At 40.0% G+C, this 27139-nt stretch overlaps 1 protein-coding gene and 1 pseudogene across 4 annotated transcripts; one reads left to right on the top strand and one right to left on the bottom strand.

Annotated features, from left to right (window-relative positions):
- Nucleotides 1–4: 4 nt before the first annotated feature.
- Nucleotides 5–14922, bottom strand: LOC135093460 (mucin-2-like). Of its 4 annotated transcripts, none has more exons than XM_063992742.1 (15): nt 14677–14922; nt 12412–12504; nt 10362–12132; nt 10004–10121; nt 9644–9777; nt 8786–9470; nt 7486–7603; nt 6753–7386; nt 6346–6523; nt 5820–5979; nt 3274–3412; nt 2450–2581; nt 2181–2303; nt 1477–1621; nt 5–1150 (listed from the first exon to the last, which is right to left on the bottom strand). In XM_063992742.1, exons 2-15 carry the CDS (start codon nt 12416–12418, stop codon nt 632–634), a joined length of 4863 nt encoding a protein of 1620 aa, XP_063848812.1. In that variant the 5' UTR covers nt 12419–12504; nt 14677–14922; the 3' UTR covers nt 5–631. The 4 variants fall into 4 exon arrangements, with proteins under 4 accessions (XP_063848812.1, XP_063848819.1, XP_063848826.1 ...); XM_063992749.1 differs by having other exon boundaries at nt 5–1111; XM_063992756.1 differs by lacking the exon at nt 1477–1621 and having other exon boundaries at nt 959–1111.
- A 9344-nt stretch (nt 14923–24266) lies between these two features.
- On the top strand, nt 24267–24386 carry LOC135096837 (5S ribosomal RNA; annotated as a pseudogene).
- Nucleotides 24387–27139: the final 2753 nt, after the last annotated feature.

Genomic DNA, 27139 nt, shown 5'->3' with positions numbered 1-27139 from the left:
CAGTTCCTTTCTTTGCTTTATTCTTGATGACAAAGTTCCTTGAATGTTCATACCGTTAAGCAAACGTACACCACAGACATCTACTGTGACTGTCACATGAGACAGTAGATTGGAGGGAAGACAATTTTTATTATGGTCGCTTTGTTTTTCTTTACCATTTTTACTGCTGTCATATTTGTTATTACTACTACTACTACTACTAGTAGTAGTAGTAGTAGTAGTAGTAGTAGTAGTAGTAGTAGTTGCAGTAGTAGTAGTAGTAGTAGTAGTAGTAGTAGTAGTAGTAGGAGCTGCAGTAGAAGTAGCAGTAGTAGTAGTAGTAGTAGTAGTAGTAGTAGTAGTAGTAGTAGTAGTAGTAGTAGTAGTAGTAGTAGTAGTTGTTGTTGTTGTTGTTGTTGAAGAAGCAGTTCCAAGTAATAACAGTAGTGGCAGTTTTTGTTTGTTGTCGTCGTCGTTATTGTTATTGTTCATGCTGCTGTTTTCCTTATTGATACTGATGTATAAGTGTCACATTTTAGGAGCAAGAGACTGTAGCGGAAACTAATCATATGGAATTAAGTTTTGATAACAAATAATTATTAGGAATCATGCAGTATAAAAAATAAATAGTAAAACTATGGCTTCTTGAAACTCATCTTTTCAAAAGTTGACAGCGGGACTGTATTTGGGCAAATAAATAAACGATAACTGAGGGAAAGATGACGGCATAAGTTGGCAAAGGTGGAGTGCCGTCTGACGTGGGTATAGATGTGTCTGTCATTACGTTATGTGTTAGGATTACGCCAGCGAGGACATCTCCATCTGACACCTCTGCTAACGTATCTGGACTCAAAGAAAGTGAAGTATGTGGAAATGTCTGTGACATCCTGGATATGCTGGTGCTTGTGTGGGCCGGCGGCAGCGTCAAGTAATGATGTGCACGTCGCTGCTTAGTGAATAATGACGTCTCAGCTGAGTATGAGGGTTTGTATTCTTTATTAGGTGGTATTTTCATAGAGCTGTCGACCAGGCGAAAGACTACGTCGCTGCCCTGGTCGTCTAGGTCATAGTCTGGGAAAGGTGGCGTCGCTGGTGAGTCCATGGAGGTCACATCATCAAAGGCAGGGAAGACCTGAGGTGGAACGGTGCATCTAGTCACCCAACGTGCTCTCTACTTGGAGGGAAAAATAGGAATAAAACAAAGATTCAGTATGGCAGACGCGAAACAGTAATAAAGTAATTCCAGCATGATAGTAATAACCTAACCAGCAAATTATGTTCTAAACGTGAGTAATTAATCCGCGATAGTAGAGAAAAAGAGCGTGTTGAAATTTCTAGACATCCTGTGCAAAAAAATTACTGTAAAATTTCATTATAGTTACTTCATCTTCAGGTATGCTTTATAACAACGTATTATTCTTTGTTAAGAAATTAATTCTTCCATTTCACGTCTAATATCCAAGAAACCAGTCTTTAGATGGACGAGTCTGTCCTTACGCGCAGCCGAGATTCAGGGAAGACGCAGGCCACGGGCAAAGGAAACTCAAGGAGGAAGGGACGAGGATCAGGATCTGAAGGTTGCAGGGCGAGGAGCGGACGGGGCCTCAAGAGCGGGCGACAGCCTTTCGAGCGAGCAGCAGCACTACATGGAAAAAAAAAAAAAAAAAACTGCTGTAGACTCTGAATTTAATTAACACTAAAATAAATTCGTTTTAACCTATCGAGAAATGCCTCTTAAATATGATAGTGTAATCAGAAGCAAACCCATGTCATCTCCATCAAGACGGATTTTGAGTCAACGACTTACTGGATGCGAATCGATGGGGCGAACCGTCACACTACCAGACCACTTCATTATATAGGCACGAAAAGAAAGAAAGAAAAAATGAAGAAGGGATATATGACAGGCATGCAATGATGAGAGAACATTATGAATTCAGACACACTCAGAGAATTAAAAAAAAAGTTTACCCCTCTGGTAGTACACATTTATCATTATTTATTTGTTTATTCATTTATTCATTTATCTATTTTATTATTATTATTATTATTATTATTATTATTATTATTATTATTATTATTATTATTATTGTTATTTTTAGCCATATTATCGATTTCCTGTTCAGTGAACATAATGTTTGGCAAAACACTAGTTACCCTGATTCAGAGAGACAATACTGTAGTTATATCAAGTATCTTACCTACAAGTCGTGACCTCAGTTGGCTGTGTGAAGGGCTCCGTTTGTAAAATGACGAACCAGTTGCCTAGAACGTCACGAGACCAGCTGAGCTCCACTGTTTTCTTCTCAGATTCACACTCTGCACTATATAAAAAGAAAAAAAAGTGGAGATCCGGATTAGCAATTTGTGAGTGCTAATGATCTAAAAAAAAAAAAAAAAAAAAAGACAACAAAACAAAGGATTCTGCCAGAGTAAGGTGGACGAGGAAATCATGAAGAGGGAGAGTTACCTTGTGTTGACGCCCGGGCCAGCCACGCCTTGAGAAGTGTCTAGAGGCCAAGATTTTCTTATCTGAGAGAGGACCTTCCACATTTCAGCCAGCTCTTCGCTGAAGGCTTTTACCATATATGATGACAGCTCACTGAAACAAAGAAAATGTCTTTATAAAAGAAGTTGTTTCCCTTCCCCTCTAGCCTTAACTTTTAAGTGTCTTTTGGTTTAGGTGGAATTTCTTCTATTGACATTAGAAATTGTGCATCTGAATTCACGCCCTCCATCTTTGCAGAAGCTTTTTAGCTTTCCTTTTTGTTAAAATTTTGTTTCCTTATGTTTGAAGGTTTCATTTATTTATCCTGTCTCAGTATAAATAAATGACCGGTCTAATTCTTTATTCTTTTGACCTGGTACACTTTCAGCTTCTAAGTTCCTAGATATGAGTTTATTCTCAATAGCAAAATTTTCAAGCACAATCCTTTCTGCAGTTAACAATATGATGATACAGTAATAGTCTATCCACAGTCTATCTTCTGATAGAATTAATGTTAGTGTATGTCTTAGGTATTTCTGTGCAGACTTTGTATTTACATCCAATTGTTTGAAGAACAAGACCAACGACTCGTATTCTTATACTACGCTTTGGGCTTTCAGAACTATTTTCAAAGGCCACAGAGGTGGATTATCACGACGATTATTTTTGTTTTTTTTTATTGATTATGTAGAATCTTTTTTTTATCCTATCATCAGAATCATGAAAACACTGATCTTTATGTCAAATTATAATTATAATAGAGATACGACCCAAAAACCGCTCGAGAATTCGAGCCAGTATCTCACCTCGGATATCCATGCGGCATGAGGCAGAATGACTTGTTAGTGGGGACGCTGGAGCAAGGTGGAGCCTCCTTGAGGTAAGCTGGCAGCTGAAACTCCTCGTCGGTCAGAGGACGCCTGTCAGCAGCCAACTTTCCGTTACCTGCAGATGATTTTTGTGGTATTAAAAATACATAAAGTGTATCAGTTTCTTTGTTGAAACAATAAAATGAAAATTTAAGTCCTTTCATTAATTTCTTCGATTAATTATTGTCAATGCACTTTAAATATGTCGTATGAAGGTGGAAAAGTAAATGAAACCAGACTACTTCATAGTTTCAGAAGAAACGAAATAGAAAATTCTAGAAAATTATAATAGTATAAGCTGATCTATAGTAGAAGCCACGCCCCGCCTTCTCTTTCATTGCGGGGGATTATTACACTTATAAAGTTCTTGCCACTTCCCTTTAACAATTAGCCTTGTATTAAGCTAATTTACAGTAACATCAACAGGAAAACAAGAATAATATTAAAATATCAATCCTTGAGAAAATAAGTGGAAATAAAGAAACTACGTGATTATTTACATATTTACAAGAGCTCATCCATATGACGCGCATGTCGATAGTCATATTGAGGAGTTTGTGTAAATAACGTGTTATTTTGTTTCCTTAATTTGTTTGAAATGTTCATACTCTGATGTTATTATTATTATTATCGTTAGCAGTATTAGTATTAGTATTAGTATTACCTCGTAAAGTGAGGGCAGGGATATTTTCTCTTTTCCGTAGGGAACCAAGAGGTGTGAATGGGAAAGCTGAGTGTGTTGTCTCGGCTTCCCTCTTTGGGAAAGACAACATTGTATATATGTATGTATGTACGTATGTATGCAGCTTGTGTGGTTACACACACTGCTCATTGGAATATATTGTTATATTAATGGAGTACAAAATTGTATGAAGAGACGAGAATTTGTGAACATTGAGCTGTGTATGTATGTATGCATGTATGCATGTATTGTCACTATTATCATTATTATTATTATTATTATTATTATATTATTATTATTATTATTATTATTATTATTATTATTATTATTATTGTTGTTGTTGTTGTTGTTGTTGTTGTTGTTGTTGTTGTTGTTGTTGTTGTTGTTGTTGTTGTTGTTGTTGTTACTATTATTTCGTTGATTGTTTTTTAATGCAGCTTAGTGCAAGGCTAACTGATAAGGTGATAGAAAATATCTTCAATGTAAAATAATGTGGAAAGCGGGAAGAGCGTCATGAGTGGATCAATCAACTGTCCCGTCAGAACAGGGAAGAAAACGTGTCTTAGAAGCAAAATATTGGTTATATTGCCTTGAGGTCCCTTTGGAGTATACTTAATGATGGCCATGACTGTATCAGTTATCTCTTAGAAAAAAAAAATCCACGGTTTTCACATGAAAGAAAGAAAGGTCTTTCTGATGACAGACTTTTTTATGGTGTTGAAATTTCAGCTAATACCGCCTCCATAAACTACATAAGCACGTATGTAGATTCCACTCATTGCCCAAAGAAAGTTTCCTTCACAACAAATGCTTTGTCGTAAGGAAAAAAAAAAAAAAGGGAGAGGGGAACTGAAAGGAAATTTATATGTGGCTTAGTAACTCTACAACTCTAACTCTGGCCCCACGTTCATGTCATTATTTGAAGGGAGAAATATTATCAGGTTGTGTATCTCGAAACGATAAGGTATTCACGTTTACAGAGTGTATCTGATTTAAGCCTGATTCTTCAGCTATAAATATGTTTGAAATAATTATAACAAACTGACAAAAATAAATAAATAAATAAATAAACAGTTACTGGTGGAACATGAGATGGACAATTAGAGTAGCAGAATGGCAAGCTGTATAGCAGTGGTTCTTAGCTTTTTTTTAGCTGCGACCCAAAGTCTTGTCTAGATTGACCATGGCGACCCATATGCCTTCATAAACACTCTTTTTATTTAAAATTCAGTTTATATCTAAAAGGCAAGAGTAGATGTAGGCTGTTTTTTTTATTTATTTATTTTTTTTTACCTCAATTAAATTGTCTATATCTTTATGATTTGTTTAGCCTTGGATGTTAATGACATAGGTATTCTATACACAGGATTAATATTTTGATAATATTTTGAATTGGTATATTGGTGAAAAACTTGTCCACATATCCTTGGCGACCCACTGAAGTGCCTTGGCGACGCAACTTTGGATCGCGACCCAAGGGTTAAGAACCACTGCTCTATAGAGGTAGCACATGAAGACAAGGCAAACTGAGATCTATAGGTGGAATGAGTGGCCGGTCAGTTCAACCCATGGTCAACTCAGTCCCGGAGAATTCAGCCCAGATTAACTGACAAGGAACCAGTGGAGTGATAAGATAAATTTTCCTTGGTAGCTCCAGGACAGACAGGCAGCCAACAAAGGTAAGTAAATAAAGTTTGGGGGACTCCTTTGACAATAAAGCTACGACAATGATAAGTTTAAAACACTGAACCGCTTAAGTTTACAGCTTGTGTTCACGATATAATAAGATAATGCTCCTCACCTTGGAAGGGCAACGAGCCAAACGTGTGACCGAGGAGTCCCGGCGAGGATGGCATTAGAGGCAAACCATCCACGCCCACTAGTTGCGGCATCGGGTATTTCTTTTGAGCCACAGGGTTGTCCGGTGAAGGTGACGTGGCGGTAGTTGTGTTCTGAGGAGTCTGAAAGAAGCACGCCGTCAGGCTCAGCAACAAAAGACCTTACTGGTGTTGCTGAGCTGCGGTGTCAGGGAATTACGTGCCGGGAATTCTGCATACATGTGGACCATTCTTTTTAAGTTTGCTTACTCTGTCTTTACAACGTCATTCCACCCAGCTCTGTTATTTTTTTACTAATTCGTTTTGTAATTTTAGTTTTTTTTTTTTTTTTTCATTTCCTCTCACTTTCGCTCCATTGTTAGACTTTGTTTTCTTTCGCACTTCCTCTCATTCGCTTTCATTATCTCAACTTTCTCGTGATACGTCTCTTATCTCCTTCACCCATCTCTCCCCCTTTGTCCCCACAACGCAAGATAGTATTTGCCTCACCTCTCGCGTGACGTCAGTCGCGTTTCCTTTCCTTTTGTTAAATGGGGAGAGGATGTGGTCGTCGTCGTTGGAACCGGTGCCTGGGACGCGATCCAAGCCACTTCCCTCCTCAGACGCCAATGTTAGCCTCTCCAGGGACGTGTTAGTCGTGTCACTCTTGTTCGAGTCAGTATCCTCCCTTTTGTAATGATTAGTACCATAGCACCATATTTAACGATAAGACAACACGCCAGAGCCTACTGGTAACGACAGATTTACTTGTCAAACTTGATAAATAAAACAAAGATTACCATACATGATGTAGTTAGAAATGTACATACAAAGGTGATAATCGCATTATGAACTGTAAGAACAAGACAAACATTATGTCAAGGCCGATATTCATGAAGGGCTACATAGAAACTAACCTTGAGTCATTTGTCTGTGATTTCTCATGGTCCCGGACGCCATCACCGACTGAGTGGAACTGGCCGTTGAGAGGGACACGGGGACGCAAGACGAATACGGTGCTGGTGTCTGTCGTAGCTGGGATCTCAGTGACGACGAATGTTTGTGAGGTGGCTGGCACTGTGGGCTTGAAAGCAGTACCGAAGATAGGAGTGTTGGAGGCCGGGATGTGGGGCCCTGACGTGGTGGTGCTGACAGTATAGGGGTGGATTGTGGTGAAAAGAGGGCGTATTGTGCTAGTTCCCTGAGGCTTATGGGGGAAATACGGGATTGAGGGAGAGAATCCGCCTTGGGGTGAATGACTGTGGCTGATGGAAATGCTTGGGTTAAATGAACTAATAGGTAAGCCAGGTGCTTTTGATGGAATTTTCCTGTGTGAGTTTGCTGGAGTGTAAGACGTGTACGATGAAGTGAGCGGGACAGATGGAGTTGTAGTAGAGAATAAGGGAGTGACAGGCAAAGGGGATGACGGGTGATGGCTTGGGAGAGATATGGGTGTGATAAACTGCTGCTGGCTACCGTGGGGCCGAAGACCAACTCCAGTCACGACAGGCGGAGCAGTTGTTGATACCACGAACGGTCCTTCTGAGGATGCTGTGGACAAGTGAATATAAGAATTATCTGTTCGACCACTCGTATGTCAGTAGGTATCTGTGCTGTCAATCATATGCAGTAACATGCAAATAAAATTACCAGGACGAAGTACGGAGTCCGCCTTGTTCGGGGGGATTTGTCCCTTAGACGTCAAAAAGCGTCCATTAGTGTTGTGGTGGTTCAGTTTAGTTTCGTACGCGCTGCCGTGGGAGGGAGTCTGAGAGCAAAACAAAGTAAAATTATGAAGGTTTAGTGATCGCTATTGTTCCCGAGGCTTTCTTAGATTCTTTTTAGTTTTAGTATTTCACAGCTGACCTGTTCACCTAACTTCAAAAATAAGCATGAAATTATATGAAGTGATTTTTTTTTTCTTGTTTCTAAGATGTGGAAAAAAAAGTAGGTTGATTATTAAGATTTAGGATTATGCGGTGCGTCAAGTGTGTTGTGCCTACGTAGAATCCAGGTGACAAGAGCAAAACGTGTAAATGATGACTTTATTGTCGTTATATATGAATAGTTATAATTAAAAAAAAGTTAATAAATAGAAGCGTACGCTAACCTAGAAATGAAAACAAGTGAAGGCTGGAAGGGTGATGGTGACGACTGAAGAGATACGGCATGGAATTAGCAGGTGACTGAGGATCGACGGGGATCGGAACTGATGGGGATACATTTTCTTGACAAGCCTTTTGCATTTGATGGGCACCAGAATGAGCCAGAATTTTGTTGACGACTTTGAATAGACATCCATTTCAACACTGTTTACAATTTAACTTTTGTTGATTTCGGTAAAAGATGATATATATATATATATATATATATATATATATATATATATATATATATATATATATATATATATATATATATATATATATATATATATATATATATATATATATATATATATATATATATATATATATATATATATATATATATATATATATATATATATATATATATAACCCATTGCCAAACCATTTTATTAATGTGATCTTGAATTTATTGCAAGTATTCACTGGAGTGATTGACAGTGTTGTGTCATCTCTTTAATGTCAACGAAGCTTCTCTTGTTTCTGCCTCAGGACCGGTCCCGGTTTATCGTTGGGCAGACTAAAGTATACGTGTATGTACATCCTCTCCTTTCTTTTCATACTCTTATTCAAATACCATTTTTTATCAAGCTTACCAGACACTACTACATCTAAAATAGACTCTTTGTGAATAATTAAGAAGCGCAAAGGTTATAGAGCTTAATAGCTGAGGAACAAAATTTCGGTTTCGATACCTGTCGTATTAGTGCAATGATGAAGTTCCATCACCTATGCTGACACCTTGATGGAATAGACAAAATACGAACTTATATATCTAATGATGCAAACAATTTAAACCTTACAGTGGTGGATGGTGACGGGTCAGGAAAACCAGACCCCAGAGTGTGGACGTGGTGGTGAACGTGGTGGTGGTGGATGTGCTGATGGCCGCTCGTGTCTTCTTCGTGGCTACTGGTGTTGTGAGTGTGACTATGCTTCCTTTGGTTACGCTGCTCGTGCTTGTGGTGATGCTGATGACCATCCTTATTTCCAGACTCTTCACAAGAGTCACTCAACTCAATAATGGATGACGGTTTAGGTTCCCCAAAGCCTAGAGTGGATGGCAACGGTGGAGGCAGGGTTGTGGACGTAAAGAGTATTGTGGAAATGGAGCGATTAATCACTGGCTCCTCACTCACATGAAATCCTGATACAGTGAGGCCTCGAAATAATCTGTTGACGTTTATCTTGTGTGGTGACGGCACCGGAGTAACTGGCGATATAGAGGAAGGACCATATGTGTGTGTGGGCGTGAGGGGATGAAGGGTTGTATGGGTAGAAAGACTCACAGGAGGAGGCCCGTAGGAACTAGCAGGTGGATGTAATTGGTGCCTGTCCTTCGAGTCGTAAGGGACTGCGGGCGTGGTGGAGGACGAGGAGTAGATAGGCGGGTGATGGGGAGCGTTGGGGGGAGTGGGGGAGGACAGGTGATGGAAGGAACCCCTGTAGAGGCGCGGAAACAACGCCATCAGGAACTGTGACTTGGATCTGCACGAGAAACTCACATCAGCTGCAGTATGTATGGACACTGACACATGATTTATTTATTTTTCCTTTATATACTTGAAGCAGGACTTTTTTCTTCTTCATTTAACGCAATTATTCATGATGTTCAAATGCCATTAAACAGAAAGGAAGGCACCGCAAGAAGAGGAACTCACAGATTGGTGACCACGAGAAACAGGTCGTCAGGAAGACTCAACAGGTATTCCACATATTCAGTGCTGAGTGGGGGGCGCAGTTCTTCCAAGTCGTGAATGTCCAGCGATGGTGGCTTCACTACTTCATTTGGAACCTTAAAAGTTTTATATTTATAAATAAACTCAATTTGTTCATCATTTGAGGTTCAGTATCGTATGAAAGCTACATTATGACAACCTCAGTATGTAAAAGAGAGAGAGAGAGAGAGAGAGAGAGAGAGAGAGAGAGAGAGAGAGAGAGAGAGAGAGAGAGAGAGAGAGAGAGAGAGAGCACTCTTAACATTTGTGCTAACACGAGACAAATGATGTCACATAACCTGCCTGCAGTGTGATCTTGGGAAGAGCCTCTACTTGCAGTGGGGTGAGATGAGTCCCGCTGGGCAAGTTTGGAATGACGCGAGGCACAGCGAATTCCGAGCTGCTTCTCTCAAAATAAGGTCTGTGGAGCGTGTTCGCGTTAATTTATTTGAACAAGGATAATATATATATATATATATATATATATATATATATATATATATATATATATATATATATATATATATATATATATATATATATATATATATATATATATATATATATATATATATATATATATATATATATATATATATATATATACAAAAAAGAATTTATACACAAAACATGACGTTTTGGTCAGCACTGACAAACTTACTTAAGGAGCGTCAGCCTGTGTATAAGCTCTTCCCGTAACTGATTTATGTTCGCAAAGGAAAAATGGTGATGGAAGGTGTTTGCTGCCAGAGGAGTAGTCACAGCAGCGTGACCCAGCTGCACCTCCACTCCTGGCCCAGGCAGCACTTCCCCCGCTGCCTTCAGCGATAACAATTTCTTCAAACGATGCCCTGCTTCATGTTCAAGTTTAGTTTTGATTGCAGACTTGACGGCTGCGTCTCCTGCAAGGATCTGGCTTATTTGTGTTGCCTTACGTTTTGCCGAGGCACTGCCAGCTGCTATGATTTGGGCGGCAACCTTCTGTGCTGCAAGGTGCTGTGCTGCAACGTGATTTGCTAAGTGGGCTGCTACTGCTGCTTGTTTGATTTGACCTGCTTGGATGGCCTGGGCTTGTAGCGCCTGCTCAGCAATTAATGCCTGCTTCAACGCCAGCTGCGTGTGTGCGGCATTACCACCCACGCCAAGACCTGGAACGTGATGGTGCAGAACGTGAGGGGCGTGCAGACCAAGCGATGGGCCGCGCAATGCACCACCTGCAGGGGAACCTTGGCCATGGGGAAGATCATCTGTCGGAAGCACGTGGAGAGTGTGGTCAATGTAGTCCGGGTCCAGTAGTTCTGTTTGGTGTTCTGCCGAGTCGCCGGGAACAGTTATATGAATTTCGTCGTATTTGTAAGGATAATCAGGCCGGTCTGGGCGACGGTCAGTGTAGGCCGTGTCTGGGCGAGGCAAGATAACTGGCCGGTCAGGGGCGCGTCGGTCTACAAATGGTTTTCCTCGACGTGTGCCCTCGAAATCATGGCCATTCATGGTCTGAGAGGATCCTTCGTGCCACGCCTCAGGATCCCTGTGTCCATTCAGGTGAGGTTCTTTGAAATGAGTTTGAGGATAATCACCAGCGTCTGCAGGACCAGAGTATATCACCGGAACTTGTTCGATGATAAGAATGGGCGGTTTCCTGCGAATTGTGTCCCGGTGACGGGGCCGATGTTCCCCTTCAAATGCCGAGTCTGCCATGACATCACGCCATTCCTCACGCAGAGTGTCTCGCACACGTTGACGCTCAACTCTTTCCAGGGCATCACCACCTCTTAATGCTCGATCAATTTCCCTCTGTGAATTATATTCTCTTGGGTCACTTTCTTTGTTATCACGTGCTGAACTACGTTTGCTGCCTAATGTGTCATGTCTAGCCATTTCTTGTAAAATTTCCTTTTTCCTTTCCTCGGCCTTATGAATTTCACGGGCAATTTCTTCTTGACGTACACGCTCCCTCCTTCTTTTCAAATCATCACTGGTTCGATTGTTCAAGACCAACTCGTCCGTCGTATTGAACTGTTCTTTTCTTTCATTGTTTCTTTCTTGCTCTTGTTCTCTAGCAATTTCCATTTTCCTTCTTCTCTCTCTTTCAAAATCACTTTCTTGCTCTCGTTCTCTAGCAATTTCCATTTTCCTTCTTCTCTCTCTTTCAAAATCACTTTCTTGCTCTCGTTCCATAACAATTTCCATGTTCCTTCTCCTTTCTTTTTCAAAATCACTCTCTCTTTCTCTGTTTATGATCAGAATTTTTTTGCGATCATCACCGACAGTGAGGGTCGACATGACCAGAGGTTCGTCAATGGGATGATTAAAGTCAATGCTGCCTGAGTTGGTGATCTGTGCCGCGCCCTCCGCTGACGCCCACGCCACCCGCGCACACCACGACGAGGCGACTACCACCCACACCACTACTGCGATGCTTCGATTCATTGCTGAAATAAGATTATGATGTTCTTGTAAAAGAGAACGTGTGAAGTAATGAAGACACACTGAGGAAAACATAGATATGTCTGTTGGTGTTTATTGAATTAAGATATATAGTAAATACCATATATTACAATAAAATTTGGTGCGATGCTATCAAGTCGTGATTAGTCCAGCACTATTTGTTTGCCGGAAAGAAATTAAGGGAAAAATCTTTATAGTGTAGAAAGAAAAGTTATTAAGAACAGAATTGCAGAGGTCAATGTCAATATGCCAATTCTACTTACCTAACATTTTTTTTTTCCTGAATCAGTCAAATAGGTTGTGTAGCAGAACGAGAATTGTCATGACCTGATCTTTCTTACAACAAACACCAGGCCCTAAAAAAAAAAAAAAAAATAGAAAAAAATAAAATAAAATAATGAAAATTATATATATATATATATATATATATATATATATATATATATATATATATATATATATATATATATATATATATATATATATATATATATATATATATATATATATATATATATATATATATATATATATATATATATCCATTCGTTCATTTATTTATCGTGTACATATAGTTTTTATAAGAAATATTGTCTTTACTTGTTTTGATTATGTAGTACTTGAGTATCGTGCGGGGATCGTGAGTAGGCAATGGAGTAGAAGGGCTGTACCGAAACGTGGTAGGCGGGAACTAACAGACGCGATGCACAGTTTGAACTGAATTATGGAACTGAAATGAGTCATGAACTCTGGCAAACTTTTAACAGCAATGCCTGGACTACCATTACAACACTCAATTTAACACCGGGGCGGGCGCTAGTTTCAGTGGTGGAATGGCAGCTTAGCAGGCTGAGGTTAAAGAAGCGGAAGTGAAGGAAAGACTTTGAGTGACAGGACTTGTCGCTCATGCATCCAAGGAAAAAATGTCCAGACGGGAAGAGTGTAAGGGGAAATTTGTCGGCCGGAAAAAAAATAAAATAAATAATAAAATTATTCAAGTTGGCAAACTATCCGTCTCCCACAATTACACCCGCATCTCTTGTGCAGTGCTACCACTTTCAAAGTCGAACCCGCACCCGCCCTGCACACACTATATTTTTGTATCGCGGCCTGCTCACTGGTAATGCAGCCACGAACATGCCACCACAGACTTCTGGTGTGTGTGTGTGTGTGTGTGTTTTAGTCGTCTACATGAAATATGAAAATTAACAGTGTACTAGCACATCATGAACTGTACAAATTTGTTCAGAGGAAGAAATATGAAAGTACTTTGGCTCAACTTGTAAACAGAGACATCTATTGTAGAAAAATAAAAATAAATGAATAAATATATGAATAATAATCAAGAACTTGCAAATATATTCACTTTCGTTAGGTGAGGCGGAAGAAAGGGAGGGATGGCAGGTGTTGCAATGTCAGGAAGTGACGACAGAAGCTGTTTTCACTTACCATTGTGACCAACGCCTTTACGACGGTCTATCTTCGAGAGTGCAAATACCTGTGCCGCATAATTACCCTCTTTCCTCTTTGGTCCTAGGAAATCCCTTATATTCACTTCTGATTTCCTATTCTCCACTTGTTTAAACACATTCTGTTCCCACGAATCAATGTTTGCTTTCATTAATAGTCTTCATCGCTGTTTGCCTTCATTAACCTCCTGTTCTTTGCGACCGTCTGTCTCCTACTAGCCCGTCCTTTTTGGCTCCACACATGGTCGTATTTCTGCATTCATTTGTATCCGGAAGCACAAGCCGTGTGCTGCCTCATTCCGCAGGAATCACAAGCAAAACAATATATCCAGATTTGACGTGAGTGCATATACAGCTCTATACAGCGCCTTTCAGAAATGTATACATGACAAATTATTACTATTATTATTACTACGTATGGATCCAAACTGACAGTTGTGTTTCAAATTCTTGTCCTTCACTGGTAATATAGTTCCACGTGATGCCATACAAGGAAATTCCACGTTAATCTGAATTAACACAACTGTTCTTAATTTCATTGTAGCATCACTAAATATAACAATCATAAATAAGCATCATGTTGTACATATTTCTCTTCTTTGTTCCACAAACCTCTCACTTCAGTTCCCGCTCTTTGATAAAGAGATTCTCCTACTTGATTCACTTCCCTCTCGGGCTCTCACCCATGATCATTTCCCTTGTGCCTGTGACCCAGCCTTCACTATCCCTTCAGTCACTCCGCTTACCTCTCAAGTATCCCTACTTAGCTACTTTTATCTGCTGAGAAGTGGACCTCTTCAAGTCATAGTAACTAGAACAAGAAGTGCATTCCTTGATATATATATATATATATATATATATATATATATATATATATATATATATATATATATATATATATATATATATATATATATATATATATATATATATAATTTTAATAGTAATGAAATGTTACTTTTAGCAGAATACTATGGCAGCAGCAAATGCCTAGGAAACAATGAGCTTATCTCAATTACATATTACAATAACTTTAGAGACGCTTTACGTGAAACTCACGTGTGGTTGGATGGTCCCTTGTCCGCCACACTCTGCGCGTCGTGAAGGACTAACACCCAAGCTTCACCCTCGCCGCCGCTCACCGACACAACACATTGGAAAGTCTCGCAGACCAGTGTAGTCTTCCTGTCTTGCTGTTGTCAAAGCTCCACCCATCCTCCAGTCTCATCAGATAATAAACATTCACCATCGCAAGGTAAAAGTGGCTGCTGCATTGTCTCGTGTCTGCGTGTCCGAATTTTTACAACGAAACAATATTCTTGGTTATGGAAATTTTATATTATTTTGATCTTTTAATGTGCGTTAATTCTAACAGACATAAACAAACTTTTGCCAAAACATTAAAAATAGGTGCTGTTGGTCACTTCATACCAGTATTTTATTTCTGTTATTATTTAAAGAAAAAAAAAAACGAATGAGGTAATTACGGACCACGTAAAAGATACGAGAAAGAACCACAGGCTGTGTGAAACAAAGCTTATCTCGAAAAATCTGAAACCTATTGTTTATGGCCTCGAGGCGGCGTTCAGCTGACATGCCACAGGTACAGTACAACCACCACGCCAGTCCTTGACGATAGTAGTAAACACCAATCACTACCAACACTGTGCTCCACTTTGGAAGTTAAGTAGTAAAGGAATTCCTTATACCCTGAGGAGTCAGGTGAAAGGTATACAGCTCAGATAAATTTAGCTTGAGAGTGACTCTGTAGTCATAGCCAGATGATGGAAAACTCGAAAGACTCAAGAGCGTGGGCACGAGAGCAGGTTAAGTCATTGCGCACATAGACGCAACATCCAGCTTTGGATTGAAAATGAGGATAGAGAAAGTAGGAGGGAACATAGAAGGGGGTTACTGTCATTTGCCTTAGACACCTATGTTTCAATGAGGAAAAGAAGATGAGGTTTAATAGAGGAGAGATGATGTTCTACAAATTGAGAATTAGATCTAAGCTGACGAATCTTCCAGAAGTTGATAAAGAAAAGTTGAGTGTCAAGACACTTAGGGTCGATACCAGAAGAGCAGTCCGACCTGGGGACATTTGTGGTCCCTTCCCCAGATGGAGACTCCGAAGCTGGTGTAGGAGTTGCCATATTTAATTTAGAATTTTAAGTGAAGAGTGTGTGTGTAGTTAGATGCATGCAATTTTGTGTGAATGAAGAGAGTTGTCTTTAGAGGGCAGGCTGTGGCTGCCCACTTGTGTTGTGAGACACAAAGGGAAACGTTCATTGAGGTCACAGTTGGGTTATTGATGAGTTCACAGCACCCCCTGATCCAGTGTTTGAAACCTCACTGGGACTGATTGATAGTTAGATACATAGATAGGTAGGTAGTTAGATAGATAATATCTTCTTGAGCACAACACTCAGCACACAACATAATTCCAATAACTGGGATGATCCAACAAGATGTTCCAACACTGAACACATTAGACACAACTAAAACATAAGAAACATACAAGACACACCCACATGTATATCGTTCAGCGGCTTCAGTGACTATGGGCCTCGTGGTGGTGGATTTTAAAGCTATTAGATATAAGAAAAAAGAAGGCATGTTGTGCCCATACACCACATGCCTGAATAAGAACATAAGAACATAAGAACATAAGAGAAATAAGGGAAACTTCAAGAAGCCATCAGGCTTACACGTGGCAGTCCCTATAATTATGAAACATACCTGCCTATTTCCACCTATCATCCCCATCCATAAATCTGTCTAATCTTCTGTCAAAGCTCCCTAATAACTCAGCACTGAGAGACTGATTACTGAGTCCGTTCCATTCATCTACCACTCTATTTTAGAACCAATCCCTTCTCATCTCTTTCTTGAAACTAAATTTTTCAAGCTTGAACCTATTATTTCTTGTTCTATCCTGATTACTGATCCTAAGAATTTTGCTTACGCCCCCCCCCCTTGTTATAACCCCCTTTACAAACTTCTATCAGGTCACCTTTTAACCTACGTCTCTCTAAGGAATGTAAATTTAATAGCTTCAGCCTCGTTTCGTAAGGAATACCCCTTATCCCCTGTAGGAGGCAGTAGACACCTGCCGAAACGATAATTACTCCCAGTGAGGTCTAAAGCACTGTTCAGGGGGTGCTGTGAACTTATCATTAAACCCAGCTGTAACTTCACTGAACGTTTCTCTTTGTGTCTCACAACACAAGGAGGCAGTCACAGCCTGCCCTCTAAAGACAACTCTCTCCCTCTACACAAAACTACAAGCACCTAATAACACACACACCCTTCACTCAAAAATTTTAAAATCATCATAGCGACTCCTACACCAGCCTCGGAGTCCCCATCTGGGGAGGGGACCATAAATGTCCCCAGGTCAGACTGCCTTTCTGTCGACGACCCTAAGTGTCTTGACACCCCCCTCAACTTTTTCTTCATTAACTTCTGCAACATTCGCGATCTAGGATCTAATTTTCAATTTGTAGAACACCACCTCTCCTCTTCTAAATCTCATCTCCTTTTCCTCACTGAAACTCAGGTGTCTGAGGCAACTGACAGTAGCCCCTTTTCTGTTCCCTTCTACTTTCTCTATCCTCATTTTCGATCCAAAGCTGGATGCTGCGTTTATATGTACAATGACTTAACCTGCTCTCGTGCCCACGCTCTTGAATCTTCCGAGTTTTCCACCATCTGGCTACGACTACAGAGTCACTCTCATACTAAATTTATCTGTGCTGTATACCTCTCACCTAACTCCTCTGACTATAAGAAATTCTTTGACTACTTAACTTCCAAAGTGGAGCACATTCTGACCCTCTTCCCTTTTGCAGAGATCTCCATTCTTGGAGACTTCAATGTTCACCACCAGCTTTAGCTTTCCTCTCCCTTCACTGACCATCCTAGTGAACTAGCCTTCAACTTTGCTATCCTCCACGACCTAGAGCAATTGGTGCAACACCATATTCGTATTCCTGACCGTCTTGGAGATACACCCAACATTCTTGACCTTTTCGTGACCTTTAATCCTTCTGCTTATGCTGTCACCCTGTCTTCTCCGTTGGGCTCCTCTGATCACAGTCTCATATCTGTATCTTGTCCTATCGCTCCAATCCCTCCTCAGGATCCTCCTAAGCGAAGGTGCCTCTGGCGTTTTGCCTCTGCTAGTTGTGGGACCTGAGGAGGTATTTTGCTGATTTTCCTTGGAATGATTACTGCTTCCGTGTCAGAGACCCATCTTTGTGTGCTGAGCGCATAACAGAGGTGATAGTGTCTGGCGTCGAGGCGTACATTCCTCATTCTTTTTCTCGTCCTAAACCTTCTAAACCTTGGTTTAACACAGCTTGTTCTCATGCTATACATGATAGAGAGATGGCCCACAAAAGATACTTAAGCCTTCCATCACCAGAATCTCATGCACTTTATATTTCTGCCCGGAACCATGCCAAGTCTGTTCTCCAACTAGACAAAAACTCCTTCATTTACAGAAAGTGTCAAAACCTTTCAAATCTAACTCCCCTCGTGACTTCTGGCATCTAGCCAAAAATATCTCCAATAACTTTGCTTCTTCTTTCCCTTCTTTATTTCAACGAGATGGCACCACTGCTATCACATCTATTTCTAAAGATGAACTCTTCGCTCACACCTTTGCTAAAAAGTCTACCTTGGACGATTCTGGGCTTGTTCCTCCCTCTCCTCCACCCTCTGACTACTTCATGCCACCTATTAAAATTCTTCGCAATGATGTTTTCCATGCCCTTGCTGGCCTAAACCCTCGGAAGGCTTATGGACCTGATGGGGTCCCTCCTATTGTTCTCCGAAACTGTGCCTCCGTGCTTGCACCTTGCCTAGTCAAACTCTTTCAGCTCTGTCTGTCAACATCTACCTTTCCTTCTTGTTGGAAGTTTGCCTACATTCAGCCTGTTCCTAAAAAGGGTGACCGTTCTAATCCCTCAAATTACCGTCCTATTGCTTTTATTTCCTGCCTATCTACAGTTTTTGAATCTATCCTTAACAAGAAGATTCTTAAACATTTATCACTTCACAACCTTCTATCTGATCGCCAGTATGGGTTCCGTCAAGGCCGCTCTACTGATGATCTTCTGGCTTTCCTTACTGACTCTTGGTCATCCTCTTTTAGAGATTTTGGTGAAAGTTTTGCTGTTGCCTTGGACATATCAAAAGCTTTTGATAGAGTCTGGCACAAAGCTTTGATTTCCAAACTACCCTCCTACGGCTTCTATCCTTCTCTCTGTAACTTCATCTCAAGTTTCCTATCTGACCGTTCTATTGCTGCTGTGGTAGACGGTCACTATTCTTCTCCTAAATCTATTAACAGTGGTGTTCCTCAGGGTTCTGTCCTGTCACCCACTCTCTTCTTATTATTCATTAATGATCTTCTAAACCAAACTTCTTGTCCTATCCACTCCTACGCTGATGATACCACCCTGCATTTTTCCACGTCTTTTCATAGACGTCCAACCCTTCAGGAGGTAAACATATCACGCAGGTAAGCCACAGAACGCTTGACTTCTGATTTTTCTAAAATTTCTGATTGGGGCAGAGCAAACTTGGTATTGTTCAGTGCCTCAAAAACTCAATTCCTCCATCTATCAACTCGACACAACCTTCCAGACAACTATCCCCTCTTCTTCAATGACACTCAACTGTCCCCCTCTTCTACACTGAACATCCTCGGTCTTTCCTTTACTTATAATCTGAACTGGAAACTTCACATCTCATCTCTAGCTAAAACAGCTTCTATGAAGTTAGGTGTTCTGAGACGTCTCCGCCAGTTTTTCTCACCCCCCAGCTGGTAACTCTGTACAAGGGCCTTATCCGTCCATGTATGGAGTATGCTTCACATGTCTGGGGGGTTCCACTCATACTGCTCTTCTAGACAGGATGGAATCAAAAGCTTTTCGTCTCATCAACTCCTCTCCTCTAACTGACTGTCTTCAGCCTCTCTCTCACCGCCACAATGTTGCATCTCTAGCTGTCTTCTACCGCTATTTTCATGCTAACTGCTCTTCTGATCTTGCTAGCTGCATGCCTCCCCTCCTTCCGCGGCCTCGCTGCACAAGACTTTCTTCTTTCTCTCACCCCTATTCTGTCCACCTCTCTAACCCAAGAGTTAAGAAGTATTCTCAGTCATTCATCCCTTTCTCTGGTAAACTCTGGAACTCCCTGCCTGCTTCTGTATTTTCACCTTCCTATGACTTGAATTCCTTCAAGAGGGAGGTTTCAAGACATTCATCAATTTTTGACTACTGCTTTGACCCTTTTATGGGACTGGCATTTCAGTGGGCATTTTTTGGGGGGGATATTTGTTGCCCTTGGCCAGTGTCCTTCCTACATAAAAAAAAAAAAAATCAATCTCCTTTTGCACCGATTCTAATAGACTTATATCCTTCCTGTAATATGGGGACCAGAACTGCACATCATAGTCTACATGAGATCTGACAAACGCCAAATACAACTTTAAAATCACTTCGGGATTTCTACTTTTAACACTCCTAAAATTCAATCTTAATATCCGATTTGCCTTATTTCTGGCCTCTTGTGCATAGTTTTCTTGGACGAAGATCAGAACTAACCATAAATCCTAAATCTTTTTTTCGTTCCCTGAACTTACACGAGTTTCTTTGTTTATTGTGCACACCTACTGTGTGGGTTTCTTCTCTCTATGCTAAGTACTTTGCATTTGTTAATATTAATTAAACTGCATTTACCATCTATCTATACATTCGTTCATCCTGTCCAAGTTGGCAAGTCTGCTTGCAAGGCGATGACATCCGAATCTGACCTAACTAACCTACCTGTCTTCGTGTCATCCGCAGATTTACTAACATCACTAGTAATCCCACCATCTAAATCATATACTAAAAACAACAGTGGTCCTAAAACGGATCCCTGTGGCATCCCACTAATTTAGAGTCGAATTTAGAGTCGTTTACCACAACTCTGTCGCCTGTCGCCTAACCACGACCTTATCTACCCTAACACCTTCCCATCAATCCCATGTTCCTTAATCTTTCTCAAGATCCTTTGATGGGGTACCTTGTCGAATGCCCTATTAAAGTCCAGGTATAGGGTGTCATAATTATCCGCATTATCTGTTGCCTCGTAAACTTTACTGTAAATATTCAAGTTCGTGAGGCAAGACCTCCCCTTGGTGAAGCCAAACTGTGACTAATTTATCAAGTTATGCTTATCTGAATGTTCCCTAATGTTCCTCGCAATTACTGACTCCATTATTTTACCTACAATTGAAATTAAACTGACAGATCTATAATTAGACGTTAACGTTTTATCTCCTTTCTTAAAGATGGGTACATCACCCTGCATTCACATTACCGGCACCTCTCCTGAGTCTAGCAGTTTCCTTAATACAGCAACTAGCGGCTCACTAATAACCTCTTTGCATTCCTTAAGAACTCTGGGATAGATTTCGTCTGCTTCTAGTGACTTGACTTTTTTTTTCAGCTTATCTATCTCCTGTTCCACTAGCTCCTTAGTTATAGAAATATCTATCAGCTTCTCATGCTCTTCTGCCCCAAAAATCTGTTCACTATCCGACATTTCCTGCATGTTTTCCTGCGTGAAGACTTAAAAATACTCGTTTAGAATCTTACTCATCTCTTCCCCAGAACTAACCAACTCTCCATTAGATGTCTTTAATGGGCCTATTAATTATCTGTTCTTTGACCTATACACCTGATGGAATCCCTTGGGAATTTGTCTTCACCTGGCTGGCTACCTTTAATTCGTAATTGTTTTTAGCTTTCTTCGTTAAATTCCTGACTGTCCTAATTCATTATATTTCTCTTTCCCTGCCTTTACATTCTTACATATACTTCTCTTCCGTCCTATGTAGTGCTTTAATCTACCAGTCATCCATTTAGGGTAATTCTTCTGTGATCTTATTGTTCTATAAGGAATATTTGCTAACTGGCCTGTATGGAATCGATCAACGAAATATTTATATTACTCATCAAAATTTACTTCCCCTAATCTCCCCATCTCGGCCCCTTCCATTGTTTCCACTCCATCATCCACCTGCCTCGACCTCAACCTTGGCCAGGAGGCTGTCCAGGGAAGGGTGGGAGGGGGTGGCCAGCAGAACACACACACACACACACACACACACACACACACACACACACACATACAGAGAGAAAGAGAGAGAGAGAGAGAGAGAGAGAGAGAGAGAGAGAGAGAGAGAGAGAGAGAGAGAGAGAGAGAGAGAGAGAGAGAGAGAGAGAGAGAGAGAGAGAGAGAGAGAGAGGACAGCTAAGCCAACAGAACAGAGAGAACAGTCCAGGACGGAACTCTTTCTTGTTCGATGTTTTCTACACTTACGTTTTTTTTTTTTTTATATTTGTATCTGAACTATTTTTCTATCCATCTATCCATCTCACTAGTGCAAGAGTTGACCAGTACCTTCATTCCTTCCATCCATCCACTCACTAGTTAGTGTAAGAGTTGACCAGTACCTTCATTCCTTCCATCCACCTCACTAGTGGAAGAGTTGACCAGTACCTTCACTCTTTCCATTTATCCATCTCACAAGTGCAAGAGTTGACAAATATCTTCACTCTTTCCATCCACCTCACTAGTGCAAGAATTGACCAGTTCCTTTACTCTTTTAAAAGTGGTGAACCCGCCTACCTGTTTCTTGTGGTGAATAGCAGTTCCCTTCTTCCACAGCATCACCACGCAACACCACCATCTCCACCATCACCATTAGATTGTCTGTGCTCTTTTAGGGTTCGTTGCAGGTGCTGTAGAAGCCTTCGGGATTTTACTCATTGTGGATGGTGGGACTGAATGTCAGTACCTGTGAAAGTTGCTGGTTTTGAGCCTTGAACATCGAGGTGCTTTCGCCCAACCAAGCACTGAGCAGAACCATGGCATGAAACCCTGTAGTGTGGGATTGCTATGGTCACAATCGTGTTTATATGTTTCCCAGCAGTTCGTCTCTAAGCTAATGCCTTGTTCATGTATGTATGAGGAAGCTGCATTCGAGTTTCTTTTGGTTCTTCCTGATCATTAGTCATCTTATCAGGGATAGATAATACTGTTTATTGCGTGTTTTTATGTAAGGCAACAAAAATAGAGAAAAAAGGCCCACTGAAGGTGCCAGTCCCTAAAGAAAACAGTCCCAGAGTAGATACAAAATTACGAGAAGAGTCTTGAAACCTCCCTTTTAAAAGAAGTAAAGTTATAAACAGTACGAAATACAAAACCGACAAACCGACAGACAGACAGACAAACAGACAGACAGGTAGGTAGAATAGATGAAAGTGAGGAAGCTAAGATCCCTTTTTGTCTTTTAATTCATCATTTATATTGCGCTCGCCTGAAGACCCTTTTAAATTTTCGCATGCTGTATTAATGGAGGTGCAGTAAAAGGAAAGAAAAACCGAAAATACGGGTTTCAAGACACTTATCCTTTATTTTTGTCTAATGCTTTCGACTCTGCACGGGGACCGACACTTCAGTGGACTTTTTTTTTTTTTTTGCAGTTGTTGTTGCCCATGGACGGTGTCCTTCCTGCATAAAAAAAAAAAAAAACTCATGTACTTTACTTCAGTATTTCCAGGTACCCTTGAAAAAAAATTCATGCAGCATGGGGTGCACCATGCACCCAGGCTGACTTTCACTGCGATCATCTATACTACAGAGGCACAATTCCCTCTGTTTTTAATAAGTTGTATTCCATGAAGAGGGTATGCAGTCACCAACTACACGAGTATACAATGACATTTTGTAAGATTCAACAGACTTATGGTTTGCTGCTGAAGAGACGCATCGTCTTTGGTATAAAACAAACCCTACATTAACGAAATTGGCTGATGATCAGTAGCATCAGTGGAGTTCTAGTATTGTTCACGGACGGAATAACTGATAAAGTTTCTTTAAAATAAGCCCTGACGTGTCAGTCATACCACGCCTCATTTCTCAGGTCCACTTCACACTCCTGTTCCCATCCATCACCCTTCATTGTTTCTACATTTCTCTCTCTCTCTCTCTCTCTCTCTCTCTCTCTCTCTCTCTCTCTCTCTCTCTCTCTCTCTCTCTCTCTGTCTATCTATCTATTTATCTATCTATCTGTATATCTATCTATCTATCTATCTATCTATCTATCTATCTATCTATATATATATATATATATATATATATATATATATATATATATATATATATATATATATATATATATATATATATATATATATATATATATATATATATATATATATATATATATATATATATATATATATATATATATATATATATATATATATATATATATATATATATATATATATATATATATATATATATATATGTACACCGAAATATTCAGTACAGTATAAACAATATAACACACACACACACTTGGCGCAGGTGGAAGATGATAAGAGGTTATCAATCACTCGGGTCTTCAGATACACAGCAGACAGACTGGAGGACCGACCGACAAACCGTCAGACAGACAGACAAACAAACAGACAGGTAGGCAGAATAGATGAAAGTGAGAAAGCTAAGATCCCTTTTTGTCTTTTAATTCATTATTTATATTGCGCTCGCCTGAAGACCCTTTTAGATTTTAGCATGCTGTATTAATCTCTCTCTCTCCACGTTGAATACACCGCTTCTCGTCCGATCAGCGAAGTTAAGTAACGTTGGGTCCGGTTAGTACTTGGATGGTGACCGCCTGGGAACACCAGATGTTGTTTGCATTCCAACATTTTGTCATATTCAAAATGCTTGAGTCGTATGCAAAATGTTTGAAACACTAGTAAGAGATAAACTGGTTAATCACTTAGGAGAAAACAACTTACTTAAAAATACTCAACGCGGCATCCGCAACAAACGCTCTTGTTTGACCTGTTAAGACTTCTTCTATGATATTCTGAACCAGTGTGACAAGAGTAAAGCGGTAGATATAATATATCTTAATTTTCAAAAGGCCTTCGACAAAGTCCCCCACAAACGTTTACTGATTAAACTAAAATCACACGGTATCCAAGGCGACTTGTTGCGATGGGTTGAAAACTGGCTAAACAACCGTAAACAAAGAGTAGTAATAAATGGAAAAGGATCCAAGTGGATTAACGTAACCAGCGGGGTACCACAGGGATCAGTCTTAGGACCTGTTCTTTTCTTTGTTTACATCAATGACATAGATGAGGGTGTTACCAGTATAATATCGAAGTTTGCTGATGACACCAAAATAGCGAATTCCGTAATCTCTAACGAACAAGTAATAAAAATGCAGAAAAATCTAAGTAAATTGACAGTGGGGGCAAACCTGGCAAATGAGTTTTAATGCAGATAAGTGCAAAGTGCTTCACAGAGGGTATAGACACGAGAGAGCAAAGTATATTTTAAATGGTACTGAAATTAAAAGTGTTGACAATGAAGTTGATTTAGGAGTGACAATATCGAGTAGCTTAAAACCTAGCCAACAATGTTCAGAAGTCGTAAAGAAAGCGAATAAACTAATTGGGTTAATCGGCAGATCTTTTGAAAATAAATCTAAGGATACAATCCTCACTTTGTATGACTCTTTAGTCCGTCCCCTTTTGGAATATTGCGTTCAAGCATGGTGCCCCTACTACCAGAAAGACATTGATAAATTAGGACGAGTTCAGCGTAGAGTAACAAAAATGATACCAAGCCTAAGAAACAAATCATACGAAGAGCGTCTTAAAGAATTAAATCTTTTCCCATTAACACAAAGAAGACTAAGAGGCGACTCAATACAGGTGTTTAAAATCATCAAAGGCATTGATAACATGGACTGCAGTAAATATTTCACGATAGACTCTTCAAATTACACGTGAGGAAACGGTTGCAAAATTGTTGGGAAATCCTCCAACTCTCACGAATCAATTTTTTTTTTTTTTTTCATCGAGTAGTAAGCCTATGGAATGGCTTCCTCGTGACGTGATAGAATGCAACGCCTTCGAGACTTTTAAACGCCGGATTGCCTATAATCCGCAGCTAACAGCGTTTGTTTGTTAGTGATTAACTTCCTTGCATTCATTCATTTTCTTTCTTTACTATAAAATTCCCCCTTTTATTTTTCTCCAACCCCGTAGGGTATTTCTTTCCGACCTGTTTTTCCTGTACGGTTTATGCCGGAGGGAGTGGAGGACTTTCCTGTCCTTTTTCTTCTACTTTCACCTTAGTAGTCCTACGTCAGATCATCTCGTGAGGAACGCAAGGTCTGTTGTGGCCTGTTTTTTTCTATGTAACTTTCTCTCTCTCTCTCTCTCTCTCTCTCTCTCTCTCTCTCTCTCTCTCTCTCTCTCTCTCTCTCTCTCACCTAAACATTCAGAACAGTTAATACAATATAACACACACACACACACACACACATTCATTCCCTTGGGTCTTCGCATTAGCAGCTTCTGGAGAGGAGGAGGGGGGGGAAAGAAGATAAGCTACAAGACGGTGTCCTGGCTCTTGGATCTTCGGTTTGAGCGGCCACCAGGTAAATCCTCGCACCACACTGCTATACTGAAGGCGGCCAGCGCTGAGAAGATTGAGGCGATTACCCAGGGGGGAATGTACACTTGTTATCAACGACTATGCATGCCACGTTCAATAATGACTTGGAATGGCGGACATCTGTTGCATGTCCTCTAGGGCTCCTCTTGACATTTTTGGTTCATATTTGAGGTTAAATGGTTGCAGATCCTAAAATTTTATCCTTTTATTATATATATATATATATATATATATATATATATATATATATATATATATATATATATATATATATATATATATATATATATATATATATATATATATCTCAGAAATTATCATCAGAAATAATAGTTATTGTTCCTTCCAAGCTACAAATCTTCGTTCCCGTTTGTCCGACGTGTATGATACAGGTTCACTATCGTGGCCACTGTGACTATTGGGGTTTGGCGGCCCTAACATGCCTCTTGCCAGTGGTAGGGGTTATGCAACTCCAGGTTCATTGCTGGATTTATTCTCTATTTTGTTGCCCCCCCCCTCCACCCTCTGGAATCCCTGGATATTACATGTATTGTAGTGCTGCGGAGTGTGGTGTATCCTGAAGGTTACAGGCAATCATTCCAGTACAGCTTATATATATATACTTGAAAATTTTGGAAAACAGATATGTCTAGGTGTGATAAACATGTACAGAATACTTGCATCACTTATAAGTTCATGACATCACTTTACTATTGAATAACTTTAGTACCATATTAGGTTTATTACCGAGCTACTTACATGAAAAATAATTTTCAACGAAAAGTGTTCATGAATGCATTCACGAATACTCTCAAGAAGTATTCGTATTTGTATTCGAATTATCAGTATTTCAGTGTATTCGCATTCGTATTCGAATACGCAGTTCTTGTATTCACCCTATTCCTGATATATATATATATATATATATATATATATATATATATATATATATACACACATACACACACACTCGTGT

Source organism: Scylla paramamosain, chromosome 3 (genome assembly GCF_035594125.1).
Source record: "Scylla paramamosain isolate STU-SP2022 chromosome 3, ASM3559412v1, whole genome shotgun sequence".
Lineage (NCBI taxonomy): Eukaryota > Metazoa > Arthropoda > Malacostraca > Decapoda > Portunidae > Scylla > Scylla paramamosain.
This window is presented reverse-complemented; position numbering and strand designations above follow the sequence as displayed.

Bases quoted from the DNA above. Each gene is read 5' to 3' on its own strand.
- LOC135093460 (XM_063992742.1), bottom strand. The intron at 6,524-6,752 runs GTTAGTTTCTAT...TCATTACAAAAG, and splicing joins TCACAGACAAATGACTCAAG to GGAGGATACTGACTCGAACA. The intron at 3,413-5,819 runs GTGAGGAGCATT...AATCATCTGCAG, and splicing joins TGGCTCGTTGCCCTTCCAAG to GTAACGGAAAGTTGGCTGCT.